This window comes from Sceloporus undulatus, chromosome 2, assembly GCF_019175285.1.
Source record: "Sceloporus undulatus isolate JIND9_A2432 ecotype Alabama chromosome 2, SceUnd_v1.1, whole genome shotgun sequence".
NCBI lineage: Eukaryota > Metazoa > Chordata > Lepidosauria > Squamata > Phrynosomatidae > Sceloporus > Sceloporus undulatus.
In genome coordinates this window covers 148,319,864-148,343,188 of record NC_056523.1, presented here as the reverse complement: position 1 = coordinate 148,343,188, position 23,325 = coordinate 148,319,864, and the positions used below count along the sequence as shown (strand labels likewise).

The 23,325-nt window shown below is 43.4% G+C and overlaps 1 protein-coding gene across 4 annotated transcripts in view; it reads left to right on the top strand.

Annotated features, from left to right (window-relative positions):
• Window positions 1-23,065, top strand: part of BAHCC1 (BAH domain and coiled-coil containing 1) — a 52,757-nt gene extending 29,692 nt beyond the window's left edge. For all 4 annotated transcript variants that reach the window (XM_042450313.1, XM_042450315.1, XM_042450314.1 and 1 more), the window contains exons 15-28: window positions 4,839-4,953; window positions 5,654-5,921; window positions 6,991-7,179; window positions 7,625-7,932; window positions 8,187-8,288; window positions 8,702-8,834; window positions 9,360-9,474; window positions 10,398-10,473; window positions 14,422-14,530; window positions 14,690-14,809; window positions 15,242-15,406; window positions 17,958-19,039; window positions 21,323-21,559; window positions 22,144-23,065. In XM_042450313.1, the coding sequence (XP_042306247.1) occupies window positions 4,839-4,953; window positions 5,654-5,921; window positions 6,991-7,179; window positions 7,625-7,932; window positions 8,187-8,288; window positions 8,702-8,834; window positions 9,360-9,474; window positions 10,398-10,473; window positions 14,422-14,530; window positions 14,690-14,809; window positions 15,242-15,406; window positions 17,958-19,039; window positions 21,323-21,559; window positions 22,144-22,350 (3,226 nt within the window). In that variant the 3' untranslated portion in view covers window positions 22,351-23,065. The remainder of the gene's footprint in view (window positions 1-4,838; window positions 4,954-5,653; window positions 5,922-6,990; window positions 7,180-7,624; window positions 7,933-8,186; window positions 8,289-8,701; window positions 8,835-9,359; window positions 9,475-10,397; window positions 10,474-14,421; window positions 14,531-14,689; window positions 14,810-15,241; window positions 15,407-17,957; window positions 19,040-21,322; window positions 21,560-22,143) is intronic.
• The last annotated feature ends 260 nt before the right edge of the window (window positions 23,066-23,325 follow it).

Here is a 23,325-nt window from a genome sequence, read left to right as displayed (position 1 = left end):
AAAAAAAATTAAATAAATAAATAAACCGGGACAAATGTAGGATAACATTTTCAAACGGAGGACACTTTTTTTAAAAAAATGGAGGACACGCGTAAAAATTTGCTGATTTTTAAAAAAATGTTAATATAAATGCATGTTTCTGAGGCTTTTATAGACAATTGCCCCCTTGCCTGCTGCTTGCCCCCCCTTGCCCGCCACTTGCCCCCCTTGCCCGCCTCCTCCTGATAGGCCAAAGGCCCCACGCCATCACGCAAGAGGCCAAAGGCTCCGGTGGCAATCGGCGGCAGGACCGGGCTGGGGCCGGTCCCAAGGCCTTGCCGGGCCGCATCCGGCCCACGGGCCGCAGGTTGCCTACCCCTGGACTAGATTAATATTCTGAATATTGCATGCAAAACAGCCCAGAGACCAGAATAAATTATGCAAAAAATAAAGAAAAATCATAAACAAGCCCAATTTCCACAAATGTGTGTAGAATGTTGGTTGTGTGGTGCAGAATGTACAGAATGCATACAGCCATGCTCACCAAAGTTATTGCCAACAGCTCTAGACTATCTGTTTGTGGTAGTGCACTAAAGTACAGAAATTGATTCCCAGAACAGAATCCCTTACCTTGTGTAGAATCCAGAGCATTCAAGCTCATTTCTCTTTTTCTTTAAAAAACACAACCAACTTTTATCCCAGTGCTAGTTATGGAGAATAAGCTCAAAATTATGTTGCCAGAATCTGCTCAACCCTTAAGGATAACTTTATGTAAAAAATCCTGGAGAGAAAGCACTTTGTGTTGGAAACAGTATAATGTTTCTTGGTTTTCTGGTGCACATACACTTTGTATACATATGCTGGGGAACTGCAGCCAATCTTTCTTATTGCATGTACGTGCAGGAACATTTCCCAGCACACATAAAGGTCTGTGTGGGAATTTAAATGCAGCCCTGAGAAAATGGGAGAGGGTTGAAATAGGGCTTTCATTGGTCAAGAGCGTGAGACAACTTAATTCAGCATTCTCCACCCCACGACTCCAGTCCCTATCCTCCTTTCCTTAGAGACCTATAATGCATCACATATTTTTTCCATGAGTCCTTGCAATTCTTTCCCATCACCTCTCTAAATAGAATACATATTAAGAATTTCAGAAAGAAAAGACAATCAGAATAATAGCACAACATATATAATCTTTGGTCATTCAGAAAATATTCTGCTACATCACTGGGGGCATGGAGAAATTCTGATCCAGAATCCTTATCACTATGTGTATGCATTAAGGCGTGTACTTTTGATGCCTCTCTTAGCTTCTTGATTCTTATGAGACTTAATATTTGCCAAGTGTATGTGCCCCTACACCTGCCCATAAAATCTGTCACTTTGGAGCAGAGCGCAAGGATGGCACTCAAACTACTTACACAACCCACATTGCCCCCAGTATTGCTATCTTCTTGGTGCAGAGGGAGTTAAGCTGCCAGGGCAGGCACTACACTGTAGTTCCTCTGGCAATTCCCTTGCACATAAAACCTTCTGACAAGCTCAGCTGAAAGAGGCAATTGTCCCAAAGCCCCCACCGTAGCTGGTGAATTAATGAGCTGCAGCAGAAGTGGCAGCCGCTCTGCTTTGGAATGTTGCTGGAAGGCATGAAAAGCCCAGGAATGTCTCCTCCCTTTCATAGAGCAGCCACGGGACATGCGAGAGGGGTTCCGTGTTGTGCCCTCATCTCCCTCCCTCTCGCCCTCAAAAAAAGAAGAAAAAGGAAATGTGCAAGAGGGGGTGCAGTCAATGTTCTGGGCTCAGTGCAGCCTCTATCATGCAACTGCTGTACCCTGACATTGTTTAGCTAGGCCCCCTAGAAGCACGTTCTTCCACTAGAGCACCCAGGGTCCCCTCACCAGACCCACCCTTTCATGTGTCCTTTAGGACAGTGCCTAACAGGCTATCAAATATGGGCTGGGGGAAATAAGCTATCTCCCCCCCCCCCCCCCGCCAGTGCCAGGAATTAGTTCTGTATTTGTGCACTGTTTCTTTCTTGCCTGGAAACTCACCACAGAGACCAACACAAGTCCACAGACCACCATTTGGAGTAGTTTGCATGAGGAATCAGTTTCTTTTCAAAAAGAGTAACATAATAGTAACTAACTACAGTGGTGCCTCGGGTTACGAAATTAATTCGTTCCGCCATTCCTTTCGTAACCCGAAAATTTCGTAACCCGAAACACTTTTCCGTTAGCACTGGAAAGCCTATAGCTGCACTTTGCAGCATTTGAATTTCGCGCCGAAATGAATTTCGTAACCCGAAAAATATTTCGTAACCCGAAACAGTTTTTGCCAATCCAACTTTTTCGTATCCCGGAAATTTCGTAACCCGATCATTTCGTATCCCGAGGCACCACTGTACCTTTAAAATTCCCCCTGTAACTCATTAATGGCCTTAAAAAATAACATCCCAAGTTTGCAGTCAGAACTTTTTAGTCATGATCCCTTCTCTTGGAAGAGCACTGCAGAAAAGAACTAGTGTGGCACAGTGGTTTGAGTGTTGGACTGGGACTCTAGAAACCAGGGTTTAAATCCACGCTGAGCCGTAAAACCCACTGGGTGACCCTTGGGCAAGTCACACACTTTCAGCCTCAGAGGATGGCAATGGCAAACATCCTCTGAATTAATCTTGCCAAAAGAAAAAAGAAAAACACCATAGTAGGTTTGCCTTAGGGTCGCCATAAATCAGAAATAACTTGAAGACACAAAATAAGTAAGTAATCCTGTAAATAATAAGGATTTTGTTGTTGTTGTTGGTTTCAAGTAATTTCTGACTTTTGGTTACCCTACAGCAAACCTACCATTGGGTTTTCTTGGCAAGATTTGTTCAGAGGAAGTTTGTTATTGTCCTCCCTTGAGGCTGAGAGAGAGTGGCTTTCCCAAGGTCACCCAGTGGGTTTCATGCCTGAGCTTAGAATTGAACCCTGGTCTCCAGAGTCATAGTCCAACTCTCAAACCGCTATGCCATGCTGGGTTTCACAACAGAATTACTTAAGAAAAAATGCAAATCTTTTCCACAATTGAAAGTTTTTATAAGAAATTATTTGGGTGCATATTAAGCATTGCTTATTTGGATTTATGCAAAGTTGCACTGTCTCGTGGAATGGATGTATACATAGCTCAGTGTGGGATTCTCATCAAACTAGATTTAAATGTGCATGAATGATACGGAGCACAAAGAAACACATCTTACACATACATACACACAAACACACAGTCACCATTCCTTACAATATATCAGGCCTTTTGCCTCCCTGCCAGTCTGGAAGATTTTTCTAGTAACACTAACTAGTGCACATATGTGTCAGGAGAAATTTGTTCTCTCTTGTTTTACACAGCTACTGCACTTCAGTCTTCATCCAGCCAGCTTCTTGACGAAAGAGTGTTCAATAGAACCCAGATGTCTTGCCACCTAGTTCCTGCTATGCCCTCCTGCTCTGGAGAGACATGAGGAGTCTTGGCCTCATCTGCAGGCAGAAGGAATGCTCAGAGCAGCTTTAGAATCTTAGTGGGCATCCAGCACTTAGATGGCAACATCACAAATGAGACCAGGCTTAAAAACTATATTTGCTTAGCCCTATCCATCTATCTCTTGCAACTGTGGGACTATAATGTTTGTTTGCAAAAAGAAGCCCCCTTCCTCCCCAAAAAACACACCTCTTCTAGATAGTGTTGACCGAGGCATTACCATTTTTCTGCCTGAAAAAAACTGTGCCAAACTGATACATGCTTAATATAAATGTTCTTCTTTTGTATTTTGAAGCAGTCATTTGCCAACATATTTTAATATATAACCATCGGGTCTTGAATGAATGTTGTAAATGGTATTTTGAGTCAAATGATGCTCTATAGAAGTTAAAGGAACAGAGAGAATTGGTTGTACCATGTTTGCATGGGCATATCTAGTTCATGCTACATGCATATGTGGAGAATTCCAAAAGAATTCTCAAAGGAGGCTTTGCACAGGGATAGGGAGGAGAAATAATACATTTTCCCATGGTCCAGAGATTTGGTTTACCAGGAAAAAAACATCCAAGACTAAATTGCAGATGATGTTTCAGAATGTGAAAACTTGGTTTCCCTGCACATGCATTCATTTTATCCAGATTTTGTAAGATTTGTTGGAGCCATTCAGAAGCTGTTTTAAATCAAAACAATCAATATTCCAAAACAGAGTTGCTGGTCTTAGCTCTTATCTAGAACAGTGTGCCACTTGTGCAGAATCTGTAGCTTGAAAGCAGTTTGTGTTTCTGTATGTGGCATGCTATTTTAAGAACTACCACATCCAGAGTTCCTTGTGTATACAACAGAAGGAAGACCAACTGGTAACAGGGACAATCACCATAATAAGCAAGGACCTTGATGCCTAGGACATTGAGAATCAGTGCTACTGATTTCCAAGGGAAAATACAGGTGAATAAATGCGTAACATAACACATAATAACATTTATATTACATAATCATGGCAAGACCATGTTGTGTCTTGCTATAAATAAAAATAAGACAGCCAGCATAAAATAAAGGTAAACAGAAGAGCAAAACAAAAGCATATCAACCAGTTCTCCAGGTTTTCAAAATGATCAAGGCCTTTCTGAAGCTTGGCTTGGGCAACACACTGCAAGATAGGATGGGATCTGGGCTGTTAACTGGGAGAAGATAACTGTGTGCTGCAAGTTTGTATTTGGTCCAAAACAGTTATACATCTTGCTTGGCTCTGGGTGGTGCTTACCCTTTTATCTCATCAACCCACAGACAGTAAACTGTGTATCTTTCCACTCGACTCTCTCCCAATCAAGCGTTTTTTTTCCCATTCACAGGTCAGTAAAAGCCAGCTTATCACTACTGTGTGCAGAGCTGAGGACTGACGGGGAGCCCAAGAAGAAGAAAAGGAAAATATCAGAGACAACCTATGGTGGCCTCAAAAGCTCCCAGGTGAGCACACTTTGCTTTCCTCTTTTATCTTTATCTTGTATCAGAATAAAGAATTAGCCAAGTTAGGCCTGATCAGAGAAAAGTCCAGCCATCTTCTGGCCCTGTTTCTTAAACCAATCAGAGGGTAATATTATCTGTATGGATGCATTAGGCTCCAAGGACCACTCCAGCACAATCGGTAAATCCTGCATAGGCTTAGCTGATATGAATATTCACATTTTCTTTATCCTACAAGGTAGACAGACAGACAGACAGACAGACAGATATTGCTATATGTTGTCCCACTGCATAATTACTAAAATAAACTGTGCATAATAAGCATACATGTGCACAATTGTATTATTTAAACCAGATGTCTTGCTTTGTTTTGTTAGTTTGGCAGTTTGTTTGCAGAGAAAATGGGGCCCTGGTTTTTACTGTATTTAGGAAAAGAAGTGGCAATGGAACTTGCCAGCAAAGCAGTTCCTGTAAAGTATAGAAACCCATTCCTTGAATCATTAAGGTCTGGTTATGAAGAATACAAACTCAGTTCTGCTGGTGGCAGTGCCAGATGAGATTTCCCAGTCTTTTCCAGTGTCCTCATTCTGACATGTGTCCCACAGCTGAGCAGGAGGGAGAGGGAGTCATGAAAGAGTGACAGTTTTGTGCTTCTTCTACTGATAGTAACATGTCTGCTTCTGCACTGCACTTGTTTCTACAGGAGAAAGTGCACTGCAAAAAGAGCAGCTCCCAAAGCAAACTGGCTTCCAATGTGGTGCACAAGGTCTCCCATCTCAAGCAGAAGGTCAAAAGCAAAGACTTGCCTACAGGCATTGGCCCATTTCGCCGGAAAGAGCTTACACAAGGTGTACAGATCCAAAAGAAACTTTCTCATCCCAAGAACTCCAAAGGCATGTCTTCTGCCAAATACCCACAACAGGACCTTGCTACCATGGAGACCAAGCAAAGCACAGGGAATCCTCATGCAGGTAATGGCAGGTTGAAGGAATGACATCAACTGATGCTTGGAAAGTAAAGATGTTGGTGGTGGGAGATGTGGGGCTGATATTCGTAACATATTCCTATTTAAAACATCACTAAAGCCCCAGAGACAATTATGGGGAGGGGGGGGGCTGTGTGTGTCCTTTGGACTATCTGCTAGGTTCATAGGAAGAAAAGTCCCTGCTCTTCTGTATACTTTTGTACTGCAGAAGGTGAGTGTGATTAGTTTTCTCCCAATCCATTCAGAGGCAAATCCATGCTCCAACACAGCTGTTATTTCCAGCTTTGGTCAGGAGTTTGTGGCATAAATGTACTTCCTGCTGGTGAGCAGAGGAAACAGTGGGATTTTAAAATAGCTGTATGTGATGGTCTCTGCTGGGGCCAGTGTCCGCTCCCATTTGACTGCAGTCTTATGGGTTTCCCTTGGAGCTCCTAGGGCATCTTATCAGGAAACCAAGACTGAGACAGGAATCCTGCTTCCACTCCCCAAAGCCAAAAGAACAAAGACACATTGTCAAGGGGGCAAGAACCAGGATGTAGGCACTGAGATCGGAAGAGGGATGCACAGCCTGATCTATATTGTGGTTGACACAGAGGGGCAGTCATTCTCAGCCAAAAACAAACTCATAGCTATTGTTTTTGTTCCTTAGTTAGAAGTTTTTACCCCATAATGAGCATGCCAAGGCAGCTATCCCTGGTGTTCTCACCTCATGTTTTCACTGCAGTATTCCAGGCCAATGATTACCAAAGGATAGATTGTTGAATAATCATGTGGCCAATAATGAGTGAAAAAAGGCAATACAATACCTGAGAGAAATCCTTCAAACCGACCATAATAAAATGTTTAATGAATTACTGCCTTTCAACCCTTACTTCTCAATTCATGTTGAGATATGAGCCTTAAAAGCAATGTAGGGATGGTTCTAGGTGTGCTTTAATGACAGAAGAAACTGGGCATCATGAAACCAGGGACCATGAAATACATCAGAGTTTCCTTCCTATACTGAAATGACCCTTCAGTTGTGAATATCTCCTAACTCTTCTCTCCATCCACAGATGACAATCGTCACAGAAACTATGAAAGTGATGGTGGTGGTGGTGGTGGTGATGACTTGACCAGTGACACCAGCTCTTCCCTTCATGTAACAGTCAGTCCTTCTGTAATTGGCCCCTCTCCTTCCTCAGTAGTAAAAATGGAAGCCAATCAGAAGGCAAAGAAGAAAAAGGAAAGGCAAGGGTTATTAGGTAATGAAAATGTTTTGATAAAATGCTGAATCCTCTTCAGCTGCTAAAGAACAGGGCACTAAAGTCTATTGGGTGGGTGGGGGATGACTCAGGCTTTGTCTGGTCTTCCTTGTCATTTTGTCTTGCCAGATTATTATATTTGACTCATGGCTGAGGATGGATGGAAGGAAGGTGGCAGAGACATTAATTTACAGGAAGTCCCTGGGTTCCTCTTATAGATTGCAAGGAGAACCAAGAAACTCCAGGTCTTCCTCTTTTGTGAAATAAATATGAGGACATCAGACAGGCCTACAAGATACTAATAGGGGAGGGACTGTGCAGTACACTTATTCATGTCATCACAGATCTTGAGAACCAGACTGTGCAGATAGGAGGAATCACCAATATGGCATGTAGTCTCCCTTTGGCCCCTTTTTCATTGTTATGCTCTTCTGGATCTCTACAGGGCCCTGCCGAATCCCTAGTCCTGAGGGCCAAGTCAAAATTAAGCAACGTCCAGTGAAGCCTGGTGTAGCAAGGCTGGAAAAGGTACCAGTGTGTCGACCAGGATCATGTGAGGTTTCTAGTAAGAAGAAGTTAAAGAACAAGGCCAAGGAGCTTCATTGTGGGCCTGGGACATCAACAACAAGTGAGGGACTCTTCTCTAGTAGCCAGGCCCGGTCATTCACAGCTCGGGATGATGCAGGAAAACTCAGTAGTGAACGCCTCAAGAAAGCCACACGCAAGAGCAAAGTGCTGCAGTCAGCCCTCAGGGTAAGCAGGGACAGGGCTGCAGATGCCCCTCAGTGAACTGAGATGGCTCCTTTCTTGGAACAAAGAAGGGATATAATGAATGGGAGAAGGGCTGCTCCCACAGGAACAGATTGGCCATGTGGGTACTGCTAGTCATTAGGGTGGTGTTGGTCCCTCTAGTCACAACTGTCAAATCAAAACTCTTGAGTACACTGTTCCTTTTGCTGGGTACATTGGTTGACTTTTTTTCTTTTCTCTCTATATCCTCTTGGCAGAGAAAGAATGGGGCAATAGCACTCTCTCCCCGCAATGCCAAGGCCATCCTCAGCAAGGGCAAGAAATTATCCAAGGTGAAGAATAAGGTGGTCAGCAAGCAGGTAAGAGATTATAACCCACTCATACCATGCAAAACGTAATAGGTCAGCTGCAAAAATGAAAAAAAGGAACAAGGCCCTACAACCACCAGGTTGTTCTGTGAAGGCTTTAGGCTCTTTAGTCACTGCCAAGTTAGGCAGAAGGAACTGGATTTCCTAGCCAAGAATAAACAAGGCAGATAGATAAGCCCACCAGCTTTTCACTGTAGGCCCAGTGCTTTGAATTCCCCCCAAACCCCTTTAATGCATACTGAGTACCATTCAGCAAGGCTCAGGGTGTGTCATGAATGATTGATTCAGGATGTATGACACCCTTTTGCAGTTCATTCTCACCATCTGCACATGGCTATTTGTCATGTGTTTGTGGAGCATGCCTGTGTGCAGGGAGAAGACATGCTTTGTTTTTGCTTTTGCAGTGCAAAGGCCGAGCAGTCAGCCGGCTGATGGAGAGCTTTGCCATTGAGGATCAGTTTGAATTTGATGATAACAGCAGTTTCTCTGAAGAGGAGGAGATGCCTCCCATTGGTACAGAGCAAGACATGACCCCTGGTGAGTTTCTGCACATATCCTAAACTATAGTTGAGCATTTTGGGGTGGGGGAGAAAGGACCAGTAAGGCTCTGGGGAGAATAAATGACAGTAACCACAAAGAGCAAAGCTGTAGAAACAAAAATAATAATGAGATGGGGTGGTGGTGGTTCTGTTTTCAGAGCAAGAAAGGAGAGTGAGAAGTCAAAGGTGTTGCATTGAGCAGCTTGGACAAGTGAGAATGATTAGGAAGAACAAATTGGGGATGACAAAATGTGGCAGAGTCTGAGGTTCCAAACTGGATTCTTTGATAAGCTCCAGAAGCTGAATAAATCTCTGGAGACTATTGAAGCCACCTAGCTAATTTTCAAGTCCATTTTTATCTTACATTCCATGGAAGGGATATGAATATTGAGTGGTAATCTCTATGTCAGCGCTGGCTGGCTGTGGGCCAACTTTGTTTTATTTGCACCCTGGAGCCCAATTTTCTGATACAAGGAAATGGGGAAAATGTGGTGTGCATACATGTCTTGCCTTGTGGTTACAGCCCAGTCATGCACCATCCACAAGGAGGATCTTCAGGATGGGCTGCGGGTGCTCATCCCCAAAGAGGATAGCCTACTCTATGCTGGTAGTGTGAAGAGTCTGCAGCCACCAGACATGTAAGTGTTTGCCACCACCAGACATTGTGCTTCTCTGGAAAATGCATGCAGGAAGATAGGGCAGTTTCTTCCAGAGGGTGGAGGAAGTTTGTTCCTTAAGAGGGTGGGCAGTTCTTTTCTTCTGCACTCCAGAACTTTCCTTTCCAGACTTTGCTTCCTCCTTTCTACCCTGTGGCTTGAAAATAATTGCAGTCCCCGCTAAAGAGAGACTTGGGTGTCTCTTCCTTAAAATAATCACCCCACGTGAATTGCAGAGCTTCACGACCTTAGTTCAAAGGAAGGGTCCATCTGCCCCACCTGCAATCACAAGTGTCTTCACATTTTGTCTTCACCTGATGCAGATAAAGTGTTTCCCTACCCTTTCACAGATCCTGTGTCAAAGAGCCCATATAAGTTTATAAGTCGGAGAGCTGCATTTGGGAGACATGTATTTGGAGATCCCTTCTAATATGAATTTCTTACATGTTAGTTAAGTCTTTCACCCATCTAAAACCTTACATTTTAAAAAAAGAACAAAAATCTGTACAATTAAAAATGTGCTTCCTTAAAATAGGTATTACACTGAAATGATTTGTCAATAAGCCCCAGTGAGAGTGACATCTAAGTAAATACACACGGGCTTGTGCTGTTAATCACTGTAATATCTTTTCAGCCATTCCCAAACTAAGCTCTTAGCACTTCCTTCTGCCCTCAAATTGAGCACTTAGTGCTCTTTGCCACATACTCTTTTGGATTTCTGAAGTATACAACAAGTATCTTGCACTCCCACTGGACTGAGATGCAAGTGCTCTTTTATTTCTGCTGCAACTTGAGAGCTGAATGCCCCATTTCACATCTATCAAAATTAGCCAAACTGAGTTCTCTTCCAGCCTTACAAGTCTTCAGCAGTGTAAATCCTTGTCATTGATTTGTCCCTCCTGTAGCTACAGCATTGTCATTGAGGGAGAGCGAGGGAACCGACAGAGGATCTATTCCCAGGAGCAGCTGCTGCAGGAGGCGGTAAGTCCCAGTAGATCATGGCATGGGATTAATCAGGCCTGCTTAGGCAGTTGGGGGCGGAGAAGCTGGGCTGCTAATGCAGCTGGGAACAAAACCTATGAGACTTTCCTATGGGGCAAGGAGCAGAAAGTACTGCTCCTCTGTGCAAATGTGCAAGCACAAGTTGGCATAGAATATGAGACAGAAGATTTTTGATGAGACAAGCAAGGGAAACCTAGGCGTTCTGGACAGTGAAGCTTAAGGTAGCATGATTCCTGGGCAAAGGGGCAAGCACAGCCAGGAAAAGGTACACATGCATGATGCAAGCGAAAGGTGGGGGGAAGTCAGATGCCATCATGCAGTACATCTGAGTGCCATGGTCAACCTTACTGTGTACCATAGTCAGCCTGCTGTGCTGTACTAGGCCTTCACCAGTTACACAGCTGCTGAATGCTGTTATAGAACCCAGGGACGTAGCCAAGGGGGGGGGGGGTTCTGGGGTCCGGACCCCCCCTTCAGGCTTGGGGACATTCAAGCTCCTTGCTCCCCCTCCTCCTCCCCTCCATCAAAAGCATGGAGGACTCAGATGGAGAGGGGAAAAGGGAAAGACAGAAGTCGCAGCCAGGGAGGGAGCAGGGAGGCCCAGAGAGAGGGAGTGGGAGTGGGAGTGGGAGTGGGAGGGAGTCCCTTTTTCCTTTAAATCCTTTTCGTTTCCTCTCCATCCAAGTCCTTCCACTCCTCCTCCTCCTCCTCCTCCTCCTCCTCCTCCTCACTTTTGCCAGAAAAAAAGTCTCCCTCCCTGGGGGAGGAGAGGAGGAAGGGGAGGAGGAGGAGGAAGAAGAAGTGAAGGAAGACAGGAAGGAAGAATGATAGGAAGGGAGGGGGCGAAATAAAGAAAGGAAGGAGGAAGGAAGGAAGGCTCTAAAAGGAAGTATACAAGAAAGAAAAGGTGACTTCTGACTTTCCTTTCAGCAGTTATATCCATATACAATATAGTAAAATAATAATAATAATAATAATAATAATAATAATAATAATAATAATAATAATATCCCTTACCCAAAATGCTGAGGACTAGATGTATTTTGGATTTTGGAGTTTTTTTAGAGTTTGGTATATTTATATATGTATAATGGGATATAATGGGAGATGGGACCCAAGTCCAACCATTAAATCCATGTATGTTTCATATGCATCTCATAGACATAGGCTGAAGGTAATTTAATACACAATATTTTTAAAATAATTTTGTGCTTCTGTACACTGAGCAGTCCGCAAAATCCTGAGACCACTATTCCTTGTATAATTCAGTAATTTCTCTAAACCTTCAGGATTCCCAAGTTTCCTTGAGTTGGGGTCAGACCAGATGCTCTCGTAGTCAGTTTTGGATTTTGGAATAATTCAGATTCAGAAGTCCAGATAAAGGAGACTCGCACTCTACTATGTACATTTCTTCTGATAATGAACTCATGTTTTCAAAACAGTCATTTCTGGATTTTTGCAACAACAACAAAGAGGAGGGTCTGTGATGCAAAAAAGCAAGACGCTTCCTTCCAGCTTTGTTTTTTCTCTTTTTTAAAAGACAAATAAAATAAAATACAGTTAGCTGGCTCCATTTCAGAGTCAATGGGGATGCTTTGATTGAGAGTTCCTGCATCGCAGAATGGGGTTGGACTGGATGGCCCTTGGGATCTCTTCCAACTCTAGAATTCTAGGATTAATTAATTAACGTAAGGAATCAATCTCAGTGGGTCGCCAATGAAAGGTCTGCTGCAAAGGTCTGGGACTCTCTGCCCTCCTGCCTTGGAAGCAAAGTCCATTGGCAGACCTCTGGGTTTTACTTTGCAAGGAATTTTTATTTTCCTTATTTTCACCTTTTTAAAGGGGTTTCCCCCAAATTCTGCCAGATAATGAATTGGGGCTGTGGAGTCCTATGGCCCTGTTCCAGGCAATGCTAGACTGCAGGTCCCATCATTCAGCAGCACCACAGACTGCTGGGAACTGCAGTCTAATAAGGCTGTACACTGCAGAAATAATCAGTTCGACACCACTTTAATGCTATGGAAAATCCTGGCATTTGTAGTATGTTGTGGCATCAGAGCTCTCTGACAAAGAAGGCTAAATGTCTCACAAAACTACAATACCCAGATGTTGTTGTCGTTGTTGTTGTTGGTATTATTATTATTATTATTATTATTATTTTCTTATATCCTGCCTTTCTCCCAATATATGGATTCAAGGTGGTGATTTTCCATATCCTTAATCTAAAGTATGTCTTTCTACAGTGTACAATGTAAATTACATAATTTGTTGGGGATGCTTTGATTCAGAATGTGGTTGGACTGGATGGCCCTTGCGGTCTCTTCCAACTCTGTGATTCCATGATTCTATAGCACTCTGATCCTACTGTGATTTTAATTGTTTTTAAAGTTATAAAGTCTTATAATGCAACCCATGTACTGATGGACTATTGTACTATAATTTTTTATTGATTGATTTTATATCCTGCCTTTCTCCCAAAATAGGATTCTCTTAAAGGGGTTTGTTTTTTATAAAAAGAAAGGAACGTATAATGTCTTGGAATTAAAAATTATGATAGATAGATAAGTCTTGGAATTAAAAACTCTGTGTGTGTGTGTGTGTGTGTGCGTGCCTTGGAATTAAAAATCCCTCTTGGAAGTGGTAATGAAATGTTGTGTGGATGCAGTTTGGGTTCTTAGTTCAGCTCAGAAGTTGGAATGCAGTGTCTCAAAGCCTGAACAGAGTGGCTGCCGCTCATTGCTTGAGCAGTTACACTTTGCTTTATCGACCTGAATTTATCTGATGTAAACACCTTCAGAGGAGGACTCAGTTTGCATCTGCACTGAAAAAATAATCCAGTTTGATGCCACTTTAACTGCCCTTGGCTCCATGTCGTGGAATGTTGGGATTTGTAGTTTGTTGCGGCACCTGACAGAGATGGCTAAACAGCTCCTCAAAACTACAAATCCCAAGATTCCATAGCACAGAGCCATGACGGAAGTTAAAGTGGTGCCATTCTGAGGTAAATGCTCAACCCTCTTTTTGTGTCTGGGGGGGGCTCTTAGCCTCTCAAAATGGTGGCACTTAGTCTGGACCCCCCTTCCCAAAATCCTGGCTATGTCCCTGTAGAGCCTGTATGTGTTTTATAGCCATAGCTAGCTTCTTGTTTTCAGTGCTGCAAAAGTTCTGGGGGGGCAGGGCACCTGCCTTTCCTAGCGATAATTGCATATGCATCACAGGGCACAACAACATGGAGAGAAACTATTCAGAGGAGTCCTTTAAAGGAATGACTTTGTTGATGCTTTAGTCAAGCCTTTTCGTCCTTTTAAGTACAGAATAACAAAGAGCAAAAGGCAACATCAGCCTTTTACTGAAAACACATCATGCAAAGTTGTTGATTTGAAAATTAGTTCTATTAGCAGCACTCTTTCATTCCAAACTAACTCTTTAGAGCAGGAGTGGGAATCATATCTGACCCTCCAGATGTTGTTGGGCAGCAGCTCCCAGTGCTCCCTCATGAGTAGCTGTGTAGGTTAAGGCTGCTGGAGTAGCAGTCCAACAATCTCTGAGGGGCAACATGATTCCCAGCCCAGTTTATATGTATATGAAATATTTACAGTTTGGAATGCAAAAAGCTTCATAGCTGGAGCAAAAGGTGCCATTCATTGGTGTTTAGGCAGAATGCAAAAATAACAGGACATGAGTGATGGCCATGAGAGAAATCTATATAAACATGTAAAGCATGGAAGGTCTGTTGCCCTCTGAATACTAGTCTTCCCTGGGCCTTAATTTTCTATTAGGTTATGTACAAATTTAACCGTGACCATCTTTGCCTGATGACAGAAAACACACCCACCCTTGGTAGGCAGTAGCATTACCAGTGTTTCTTGTGTCTAGCTAAGAGCATGGCAGTATATCTGCTAACCAGGGACCTTTGTTTTTTTCCAGGTTCTAGATGTGCAGCCACAGTCGAGTCGCAGTCTACCACCTGGCACTCGAGTCTGTGCTTACTGGAGTCAGAAGTCCCGCTGCCTCTACCCAGGGAATGTTATCCGAGGTGAGATGGTCTGGCTAATAGTCATCCCATGGCAGGGAGGAAAGGAGGGCAAAGCAGGCAACTAAGTCATTGGGACAGAGTTTCTCCCATGCCAATTATAGAACTGGCCTGAAAGATTGTCTCTATGTTCCCAAGATTGTGACAGCTTTTGTCCCACAGGTTCCTCAAGTGACGAAGAGGATGATGCAGACTCAGTGCTGGTAGAATTCGATGATGGGGACACAGGACATATTGCAGTGTCCAATATCCGCATGTTGCCACCAGACTTCAAAATCCAGTGTAAGCATCCTTGGATGGGATGAATGCTGAGAGTGTTGTGGTATATTTTGACATCACAGGACAAAATTTACCACTGCTTTGAACTTCATCCACAGTGAAGCCTCTGTTAAGAAGAAAATCCCTGTAGCAATTGACATAATGGGGGTATCTGTCTTTCATCTTGAGCTTGGGATCCTTCTGAATCATAGAATCTTGTCGAATCTCCCTGTACCTCCCTGTACCTCAGTTCCTGAAGGTTTTTCCTTTTGTACAAGAGAATGCCATACTTTCTGTATTGTACAGCACGCTGTGAGAGGGACCCTGCTAGTCTATGTGGGGGAAATCATGTGCATATTGGCAGGAAAGCATATGACCAAGAAACATATGATTAGGCAGGCATCTGTCACCTCGATCTGTTGGTGAGATTTCTGAGTCACGTTTCTCTTTTTGTAGGCACAGAACCTTCTCCTGCTCTTTTAGTCTCAACTTCTTGCCGACGTAACAAGAGGTCTTCCAGTGATGTTCCCCATTCCAGTGAACCAGTACCAAGCCTCTGTGTTGAGGTGCCTGAATCAACTAAAAGCACTGGAAAAAAGGCTACTAGCAAAGAAAAGCCTGGTAAGGCACTCTCTTGTCACTCTCTCCTGCCTGTCTTTCTTAAAGGTACTCAAGGATTATCCAAGTTTATCATCTCAAGAATCCTGCAAGGTGCAGTTAGGCTGAGGAGATGTGTTGCCACTCTGTGTGTGTTCTGTATGGCCAGGAGTTTCATTTCATTTTACATTTGTACAGTGGCTGTTGGTATCCCCTGGGGTTTGGCTCCGGGACCCCCTGTGGACACCAAAATCCATGGATGCTCAAGTCCCATTCAATACTATGTAAATAAAATGGTATCCTTTATATAAAAATGACCAAAAAAAAGGGTTGCTTTTAAAAATTTATATAGATTTTAAAATAAATAACATTGAAACTAAAGCTGTGAATACTTGAATCTGTGGATACAAAGGGCTGACTGTATATCAACTTTCTACATTGGCATCTTTAAAGCAGTTTTTTTCCCTGTAGAGAAAACAAAACTTGCACATCCTTTAACAATCCTATCCGATGAAAGTAAGTCATCATGGGAAATATAACTATAAAATTAATTTAAATCAGGTAAGGGAACATAATAATAATAAATAATAATAAAATTTATTTGAATCCCGCCCCTCTGAGAACAATCGGGGCGGCTAACAAACTTAAAAATACAAGACATATAAAATCCCTGGTACCCTCTCCTCCTTAAAAAAGTATTAAATCCAATTTATTAATCCATTCCATATATAATACTATGAGATAATACCAAATTGTTTAAAAGCAGCAAGAAAGAAATACAAAATCACTCCCCAAGATCACAGGAAGTGATTAAATAATTATAAACAACCAAAGTTATAATTTGTGCACAATATATAAAATAACACAGACCATTCCAAAAAAGAAAAAGTCAGCTCAGCAGCAATAGAAAATTATAGAATTACATCAACGTAGATGATCCCCTGATCCGGATCCAACAGCCTATTCACTGTGCCAGAAAAAAGTCCGTGTCAGCACTGACCCAGTAGTGCTGAAGCCTTCTGGATGAAAATGCTACAGAAAGTGGGATGAGAAAAGCTCTAATAGGAAAACTGAGGCTAAGCCATCAAGAGGCCTGAAGAACAATAACATAGGGCAAGAAGGACAGATGTGGCTGCAAAACAGGACAGAGTTATTAACAAATGTGTTAACTGAATCAGATATATAACTGTTTCTCAGCCTGTAATTTTCAGCCTTTTCATTCATGTTCAGAGCCACTTCATTTCTGCCCCTTTTGCTGCTGCTTCAGTGCCATTCATTTTATTTTATTTTATTTTATTTTATTTTTTCCTGTTTCATTGCTCCTCAGGGTAGTCCCAAACTATCAGAGAATGACCAGCTGGATACAAGGACATCATAATGCAAATATGAAACCAATGAGGATTTGCTGTACTGATGTCACTGCAGACAAATGAAGCCCATTTAGAGTGAAGGCAATGCTTTCTGTATTGGGCACATGAAAGATCTTAGCCCATTATGGATTACTCTGACAAAACAGATACTTTTACAGTTTTTTTCAGTGATCCGTTTAAACAAAACACACCCAAAGATAAGTGCTTCTTTTGAGTTTGACAAACAGTTTCACAAAACAGAACCTTCCTTTTGGCAAACTATGTCAAAATAAACTATTTTGAAGTTTGTTTTGACAGATCATGAGAATAGAAACTGTTTGCAAGTCATGTATTGCTTGCTGGGCTTCTCATGGAATCCCAGACAATGGAGAGTGAATGGATAATACTTCATTTCAACCAATGGCAGCTGCTGCCTCCTGTCCTTTGTCATCCTGTTACTACTGGCAAGATTTGTAGAAATTGTTTGACAATGTCTGAGTTCAAATACTTGCAGATCTACAGTACATGTTGAAATCTGATTCCTACCTAGTTAATAATATTTTAAAAAAGAAAAACCTGCTATACTTCCTCCAGAGATGTAACAATATTAGCTTCAAAACTGAGCTGAGGAGTTCATAGAAGCTTAGGGCCCAGGCAGGAGAAAAATGATCAGAGAGGAGGGAGCACATCTAACGTTGCAAATGAGGAGGCTGTATGATCAGTAAAACCTGTGTGATTAGTTGCTGAGTTAGAGAAATAAAAGTAATTGCTTAGAAATTGTAGATATCAGAAACTATGTCATCTATGGGTTGCATATGGCTCTTTTGGTGGCCCAGTGCATCCCTGGGTCCCTGACCCACAAGCCCTTACTCTTTTCTCCTAATTTCAGTTGGAAAAATGTTCTTTTTGGCAAAAAAAAAAAAAAAAGCAGTTTAAAACCCCTTTGTGGGGTTGGAAAATGCTATTTGATGGGGCTAACCATTCCCAAACAGCCTCCAAAAAACAACATCCCAAATGGTCTAAAAAGCAACAGGAAGTGATGCACCATTGCTTCCAGATACCCAAACTGACATTTGCAGCAACATTCTGCTGCTCTTCAGTGGTCTAAGGAAGCTGAAAGTGGGGCAGTGAAACCTTTCAGACTCTGGAGTGTGCCTACCCGATATAGGCAGGTTAGATCCAGATCCTTAGCACAATATTCCTCTGACCCTGTCTTTTCTCACCAGGAAAATCTGACATGCTGCATTCAAGTTCAAAAGCTCTGCTGGGAGATCACTTTCTGGGCCGTCGTGCCAGCCCCCTGTTGAGTTGGTCAGCTGTGGCTCAGAACAAGCGCAAGGCATCCAGCAAGAACACAGCTGTGAGGCAGAACCTCTTCCAGCTCAATGGCAGCAGCAAAAAGCTGCGTGCCAAAGAAGTGCTATTCCCTGTCCACAGTGTAGCTGCACCTATCTTTGGCAATGGCTTTGGATCTGACTCGTTCAGCCGCATTGCCAACTCCTACTCAGCTTTTGGAAGTGCTGGCCTGGTTTTGCCATGTACCCAGAAGCTCTTGCGTGCCAAGAAGGCTGAGCGGCTAGATGCTGAGATGAGCAAGGGAGGGCGTCGGAAAGTGGGCGGTGAATATCTGGTCAAGCTGGATCATGAAGGTGTGACTTCACCCAAGAACAAAAACTGCAAGGCCTTGCTGATGAGTGACAAGGATTTTGGATCACTGTCTGGCCATGGCTACACTCACCCAGCCTTGGGAATCAAAGAAAAGAAGAGTGCGTTGCCCATGGGGTTGGCGTTACGCAAATACACGGGTCAAACAGAGTACGGACTACACTGCGACAGTGATTGTCACAGCTCTTACTCAGACATGGATGAAGATGAGGTGGATGAACTGAGGGGCAGCGTCCCCTCTCGCTTCCTGACACGCCTTTCTGTCTCTTCCTCTTCTTCTGGATCATCCACCTCCTCCAGCTCTGGCTCAGGCTCCACCTCCAGCCTTTGTTCTTCTGACAATGAGGACTCGTCCTATAGTTCTGATTATGAGGACCCCACATTGCTTGTGCAGACCTGTCTCACACACCCCGTTCCAGCCCTGCTGGCTCAGTCCGAGGCCCTGCGTTCAAAGAGCAGTGCCCTGCAGAGGTGTTTTGGCACTGGTGCCAAGGGCAAGCTCAGGCGCAAGGAGGCCCTGAGCTTCTCTAAAGCCAAAGAGTTCTCCCGCCGGCAGAGGCTGCCCTCGGTGGAAAACCGGCCAAAGATCTCTGCTTTCCTGCCAGCGCGCCAGCTCTGGAAATGGTCTGGGAATCCCACACAGGTATGGGAAATGGTTAGGAATCAAACAGAGCTCTTAGATTATTACTTTGGGGGAAGGGTTGATATTTAACAAGGATCCCACATGGCGTGACTGGGCTGCATTGTGCAATTGGAGGGAAATGGTTTGAATTTGCCTTGCTTGCATGTTAACATATTCCTGAAGGAGGCTTTAGAAGTTTTTTGGCATGAGCCCGTGAGACACAGCAAGGAGGAAATGCTGGAAGGAAGTGTGGCTATTAATCCCAGTCATTCTGTGGCTTTGGCCAGGAGCATAGGGTAAACTTGGGAAGTTTCCTCCCCTCTTCATCTGTCTTCCTGACCCTGATCAGAACGGAAAGGCCAAATTTCCCTTTCTCTACTTTGTGACAAAAGAACAGTTAATTCCGGTATTCATACTATTGTAAGACTAACAAATTAGAATACTGATGTTGCAGTTGTGTGCTCAGAACACTGGAAAACAACTGGACTTGCTTATCACATCCTTAGGACTGGGCTACAAAACTGCTGCAGGGAATAACCGAGCATCACAAAATTTTGAATGAAATTTGCTGGAATGAATTAGTGGTATTAAATCTTCTACACTAGTAGTTCCCAACCTTTGATCATCCAGATGTTTTGGACTTCAACAGTCATAATTGCTGACTGTTGGCCAAGTTGGCTGGGGCTTCTGGGATCTGAAGTCCAAATCAAAGGGAGGGCCAAAGTTTGGGAACTACTGTAATCTGTGCTGATGGTGGTCATTATGCTTATGTTTGAATTGTCAGAACTCAACTTCATAAGCTGTGATACAAATGAGCCGTGCCCCTTTATGCAGACCTTTTTTTTTTTAAACCCCTCAAGTATAGTAGACTTGGTTAACTATAGTTTACTGTTAAGTCCCCATTGAGGAACTTTGTTTAATGGTTTTACTGTTAAGTCCCCATTGAGGAACTTTGTTTAATGGTTTTGGAATACTCTAGGATATGAAGCAAATTTCAGACTGGCTTCATATTCTGGGTTGTTCTGAAGCCATTAACCATAGTTTCCTGAATCTGTTATAAAAGGAATCTATGGTTAAGTGGGGATTTGTCTTGTTCACTTATTTTTGTAAAGGGAGGAGTGAAATAACAATGTGTTGGGACACAAGGGAGAACATCCTGTATGGCTCAGCATAGCAATGTAAATCTGCATGCAGAACTATGCTACAGTTGGTCATAGCCTGCCTCAGACTTATTGTAGAGCTGCTCCAACTCTCCTGGCCATTCTGTGTCCGGTGGACAATAGGTGATGGTGTGGAGATTGAAGAAGCCAGATGTCACTGAGATCTTCTGGGGTCCTCCAGAGGTCATAGCAGATGATGTAAGCCACCTAGGATCTCATTTTGGGAGAAAGGTGTGATACAACTGCAATCAATCAGTCAATAATAAATGCAATCATTTCACATTTGGCTACATAGCCAGATGCTTCTCCAGTTTCTCCACATTCTCTGCCAGGCAGGGAATGGCATGGGGAGGGGTCTATGGTAAGTCCCGAGTGGAGGCTTTGGTCAGTGTGGAGAGAGAGAGGAAGTACTCATTGACCTACTCCCCCCAGCCCCAAATGCAGGGATAGACTTAGACCTAAATATGCTACTAACAGGATGTCGGCCAAGATGTGTTTATATTTGGACATATTTTGCCCAAATACAATTGTCCAGAAATGGTCTGTGTCTCATTAGCTGATATTCAGCCGTTCCAGATGCTTCACATAAGAATTTTGTGACATTGACAAAAATCTGTTTCCATAACTGTGGGATCCTAGCAGGCTTTTCACAAGTAACAGCTTTCTATGAGTCAATTTTCTGGAGTAAAATTGGGGGGGGGGGGGGAATGACAAATAGGACAGGAACTGTATGCCGCACTAGTGGGTATAGTCGACCAGCACCTTCCTCTTTAGCACAGCCAGAGTTTAGCTGTTGTCTCTGAGACACCAGCCATGATCTGCGCCTCTTATTCCTTGTCTGTTGTCCTGCCAATAAGCCCCCATGGGCACTAATACAAAAAGTATACAGATAATTCGGTAAACCCATTTTGCTTTTGGTTGGTTATCTTCTCCCAAGCAAAAAACACCAGGGACTGTATTTTGCTACTGGCCCCCAGTTGCCATAGGCTCTGCAGGACACATTCAGCTATTGACATCCCAATAGCTTTATTTCTGTGGTAACAATCAGAATCCCTGGAGTAAGATCCAAGAGGATGGAGAGACCCAATGTGTCCTGCAGGCCACTGTTTACTCTATCTTAGCATGCTCTGTCCCTTTCCTACAGCGTCGTGGCATGAAGGGGAAAGCACGAAAATTGTTCTACAAGGCAATTGTACGGGGCAAGGAGACTCTGCGCATTGGTGACTGTGCTGTTTTCCTGTCAGCGGGCCGACCCCATCTGCCGTACATTGGCCGTATTGAGAGTATGTGGGAATCTTGGGGCAGCAACATGGTTGTCAAAGTAAAATGGTTCTACCATCCTGAAGAGACCAAGTTAGGCAAGCGACACAATGATGGCAAGGTGAGTGGCCAGGCCAGAAAGTAGATAAAGTAAAATCAGGAGCAGAGTTAGGTGAAAAAAAATGAGTGAAGAGTGAGTTATGGGGTGGGGGACTGGACTATATGAACAAATAGTAGACCAGGTCCTATTGATTGGTCATTGGATGATCAGCAGTGGACTTTGATGGCTTTAAAAGGGAATTGCACAAATTTATGGAGAACAAATCTTGCAATGGCAACTAGGCATGATGGCTATATTCTGCCTCTAAGAACAGAGACAGAATGGATCTTAGTACCAGCTTTTCAAGAACATGATCAGGAGGGTTTTAGCACATATCCTACTTGTGGATTACCCAGAGACAATGCCTTGTGGGCACAGAATGCTGAACTACTAGGCCTTTAGTCTAATCTAGCATGATGTCTCTTTCTGTGTGGGATGTGGTGAACCTCCTGTAATAATGCTTCTCATTACACCTCCCTGATGGCTGGCACTGGTCTCTGTGGAGGACTTTTGTCCTTTAATAACCTAGAGTCATTGTCATCTTTAAAAATTGTATTTAAACTCAGTGCTGGGGTGACATATTCTGACTTCTGACCTTACTGCAGAATGCACTGTACCAATCATGCCATGAAGATGAGAATGATGTCCAGACCATCTCACACAAATGCCAAGTGGTTGAGCGTGAACACTACGAACAGCTGACCCGCAGCAAAAAATACCAGGACCGGCAAGACCTCTACTACCTGGCAGGGAGTTATGACCCCACCACAGGCCGGCTTGTGACTGCAGATGGTGTGCCCATCCTGTGCTGAGACTGCGAGACACAGCCACTGCTCCAGGGCCAGAAAATGGCTGGGGGTGGGTGGGAAGGAGGGCCAAGGGACAGTGGAAGGACTTCTCATACCACTTCCTGAAAGTTGGTTGCAAGGCCCTGAAATATGCAAGGTGCCCAGCTTTGCCATGCCCGGGGTTGCAGGCTGATCCCGGCTCCCCACACGGCTCTGTACAGATTTGAATCCAAGCCATACTTTCCCTAGTACCTCTGACTGTTTGCCACAGGCCAAACACAAATCAGGTTACCGCTCTATTTATTTTGTGTGTAAATATTGTATTTCTGATGGGAAGTTTTATGGAAAAGGAACAAACAAGACAAAAAGACAGGTGCGGGGGGGAGGGTTATTTGATGGTTTTTATTTTGTGTACAATGCACTGTTTTCCCTCCAGCTTAGCTGGAGGTGTGGACGCCAGGCAAGTGTGTAAATATAGAAGGGGGGCACTTGAATGATGTGGCAGCGCAGACTCCAAAGACTCCGCTGAGCTCACAGGACTTTGTATTATAGACTCAACTCGCCTCGCCTGTCCCCTCCTACCTTTTTTATTATTATTATTGTTATTATTATTATTGTTGTTGTTATTATTATTAATTATTATTATTGTTATTCTAATGATAATTATTCTGACAATGTCTGCGGATGTTAATATGCTCCTGTTAAAGAGAAGATTATATATATTATTATAAAATCAGGATATTGCATTTTGGTCTCCATCTGGGGATGAGGGGATAGTCTTAGATTTGATCTAGGGCTGCAGCTCCATGACAGAGTGCATGCTTTGTATACAGAAGATCTTTGCTTCCACAGCGACTCCAGGTAGGCCTGGAGAGCCCGATCTCAAAACTCAGAGACTTGCTGCCAGTCATTGTAATTCAGGCATGGGAACTGTCTGGCTCACAGGCTGCAAGTGAAGGTTATTTTTACAGTTTCTGAGCTTTTCCCAACCACCCCCAT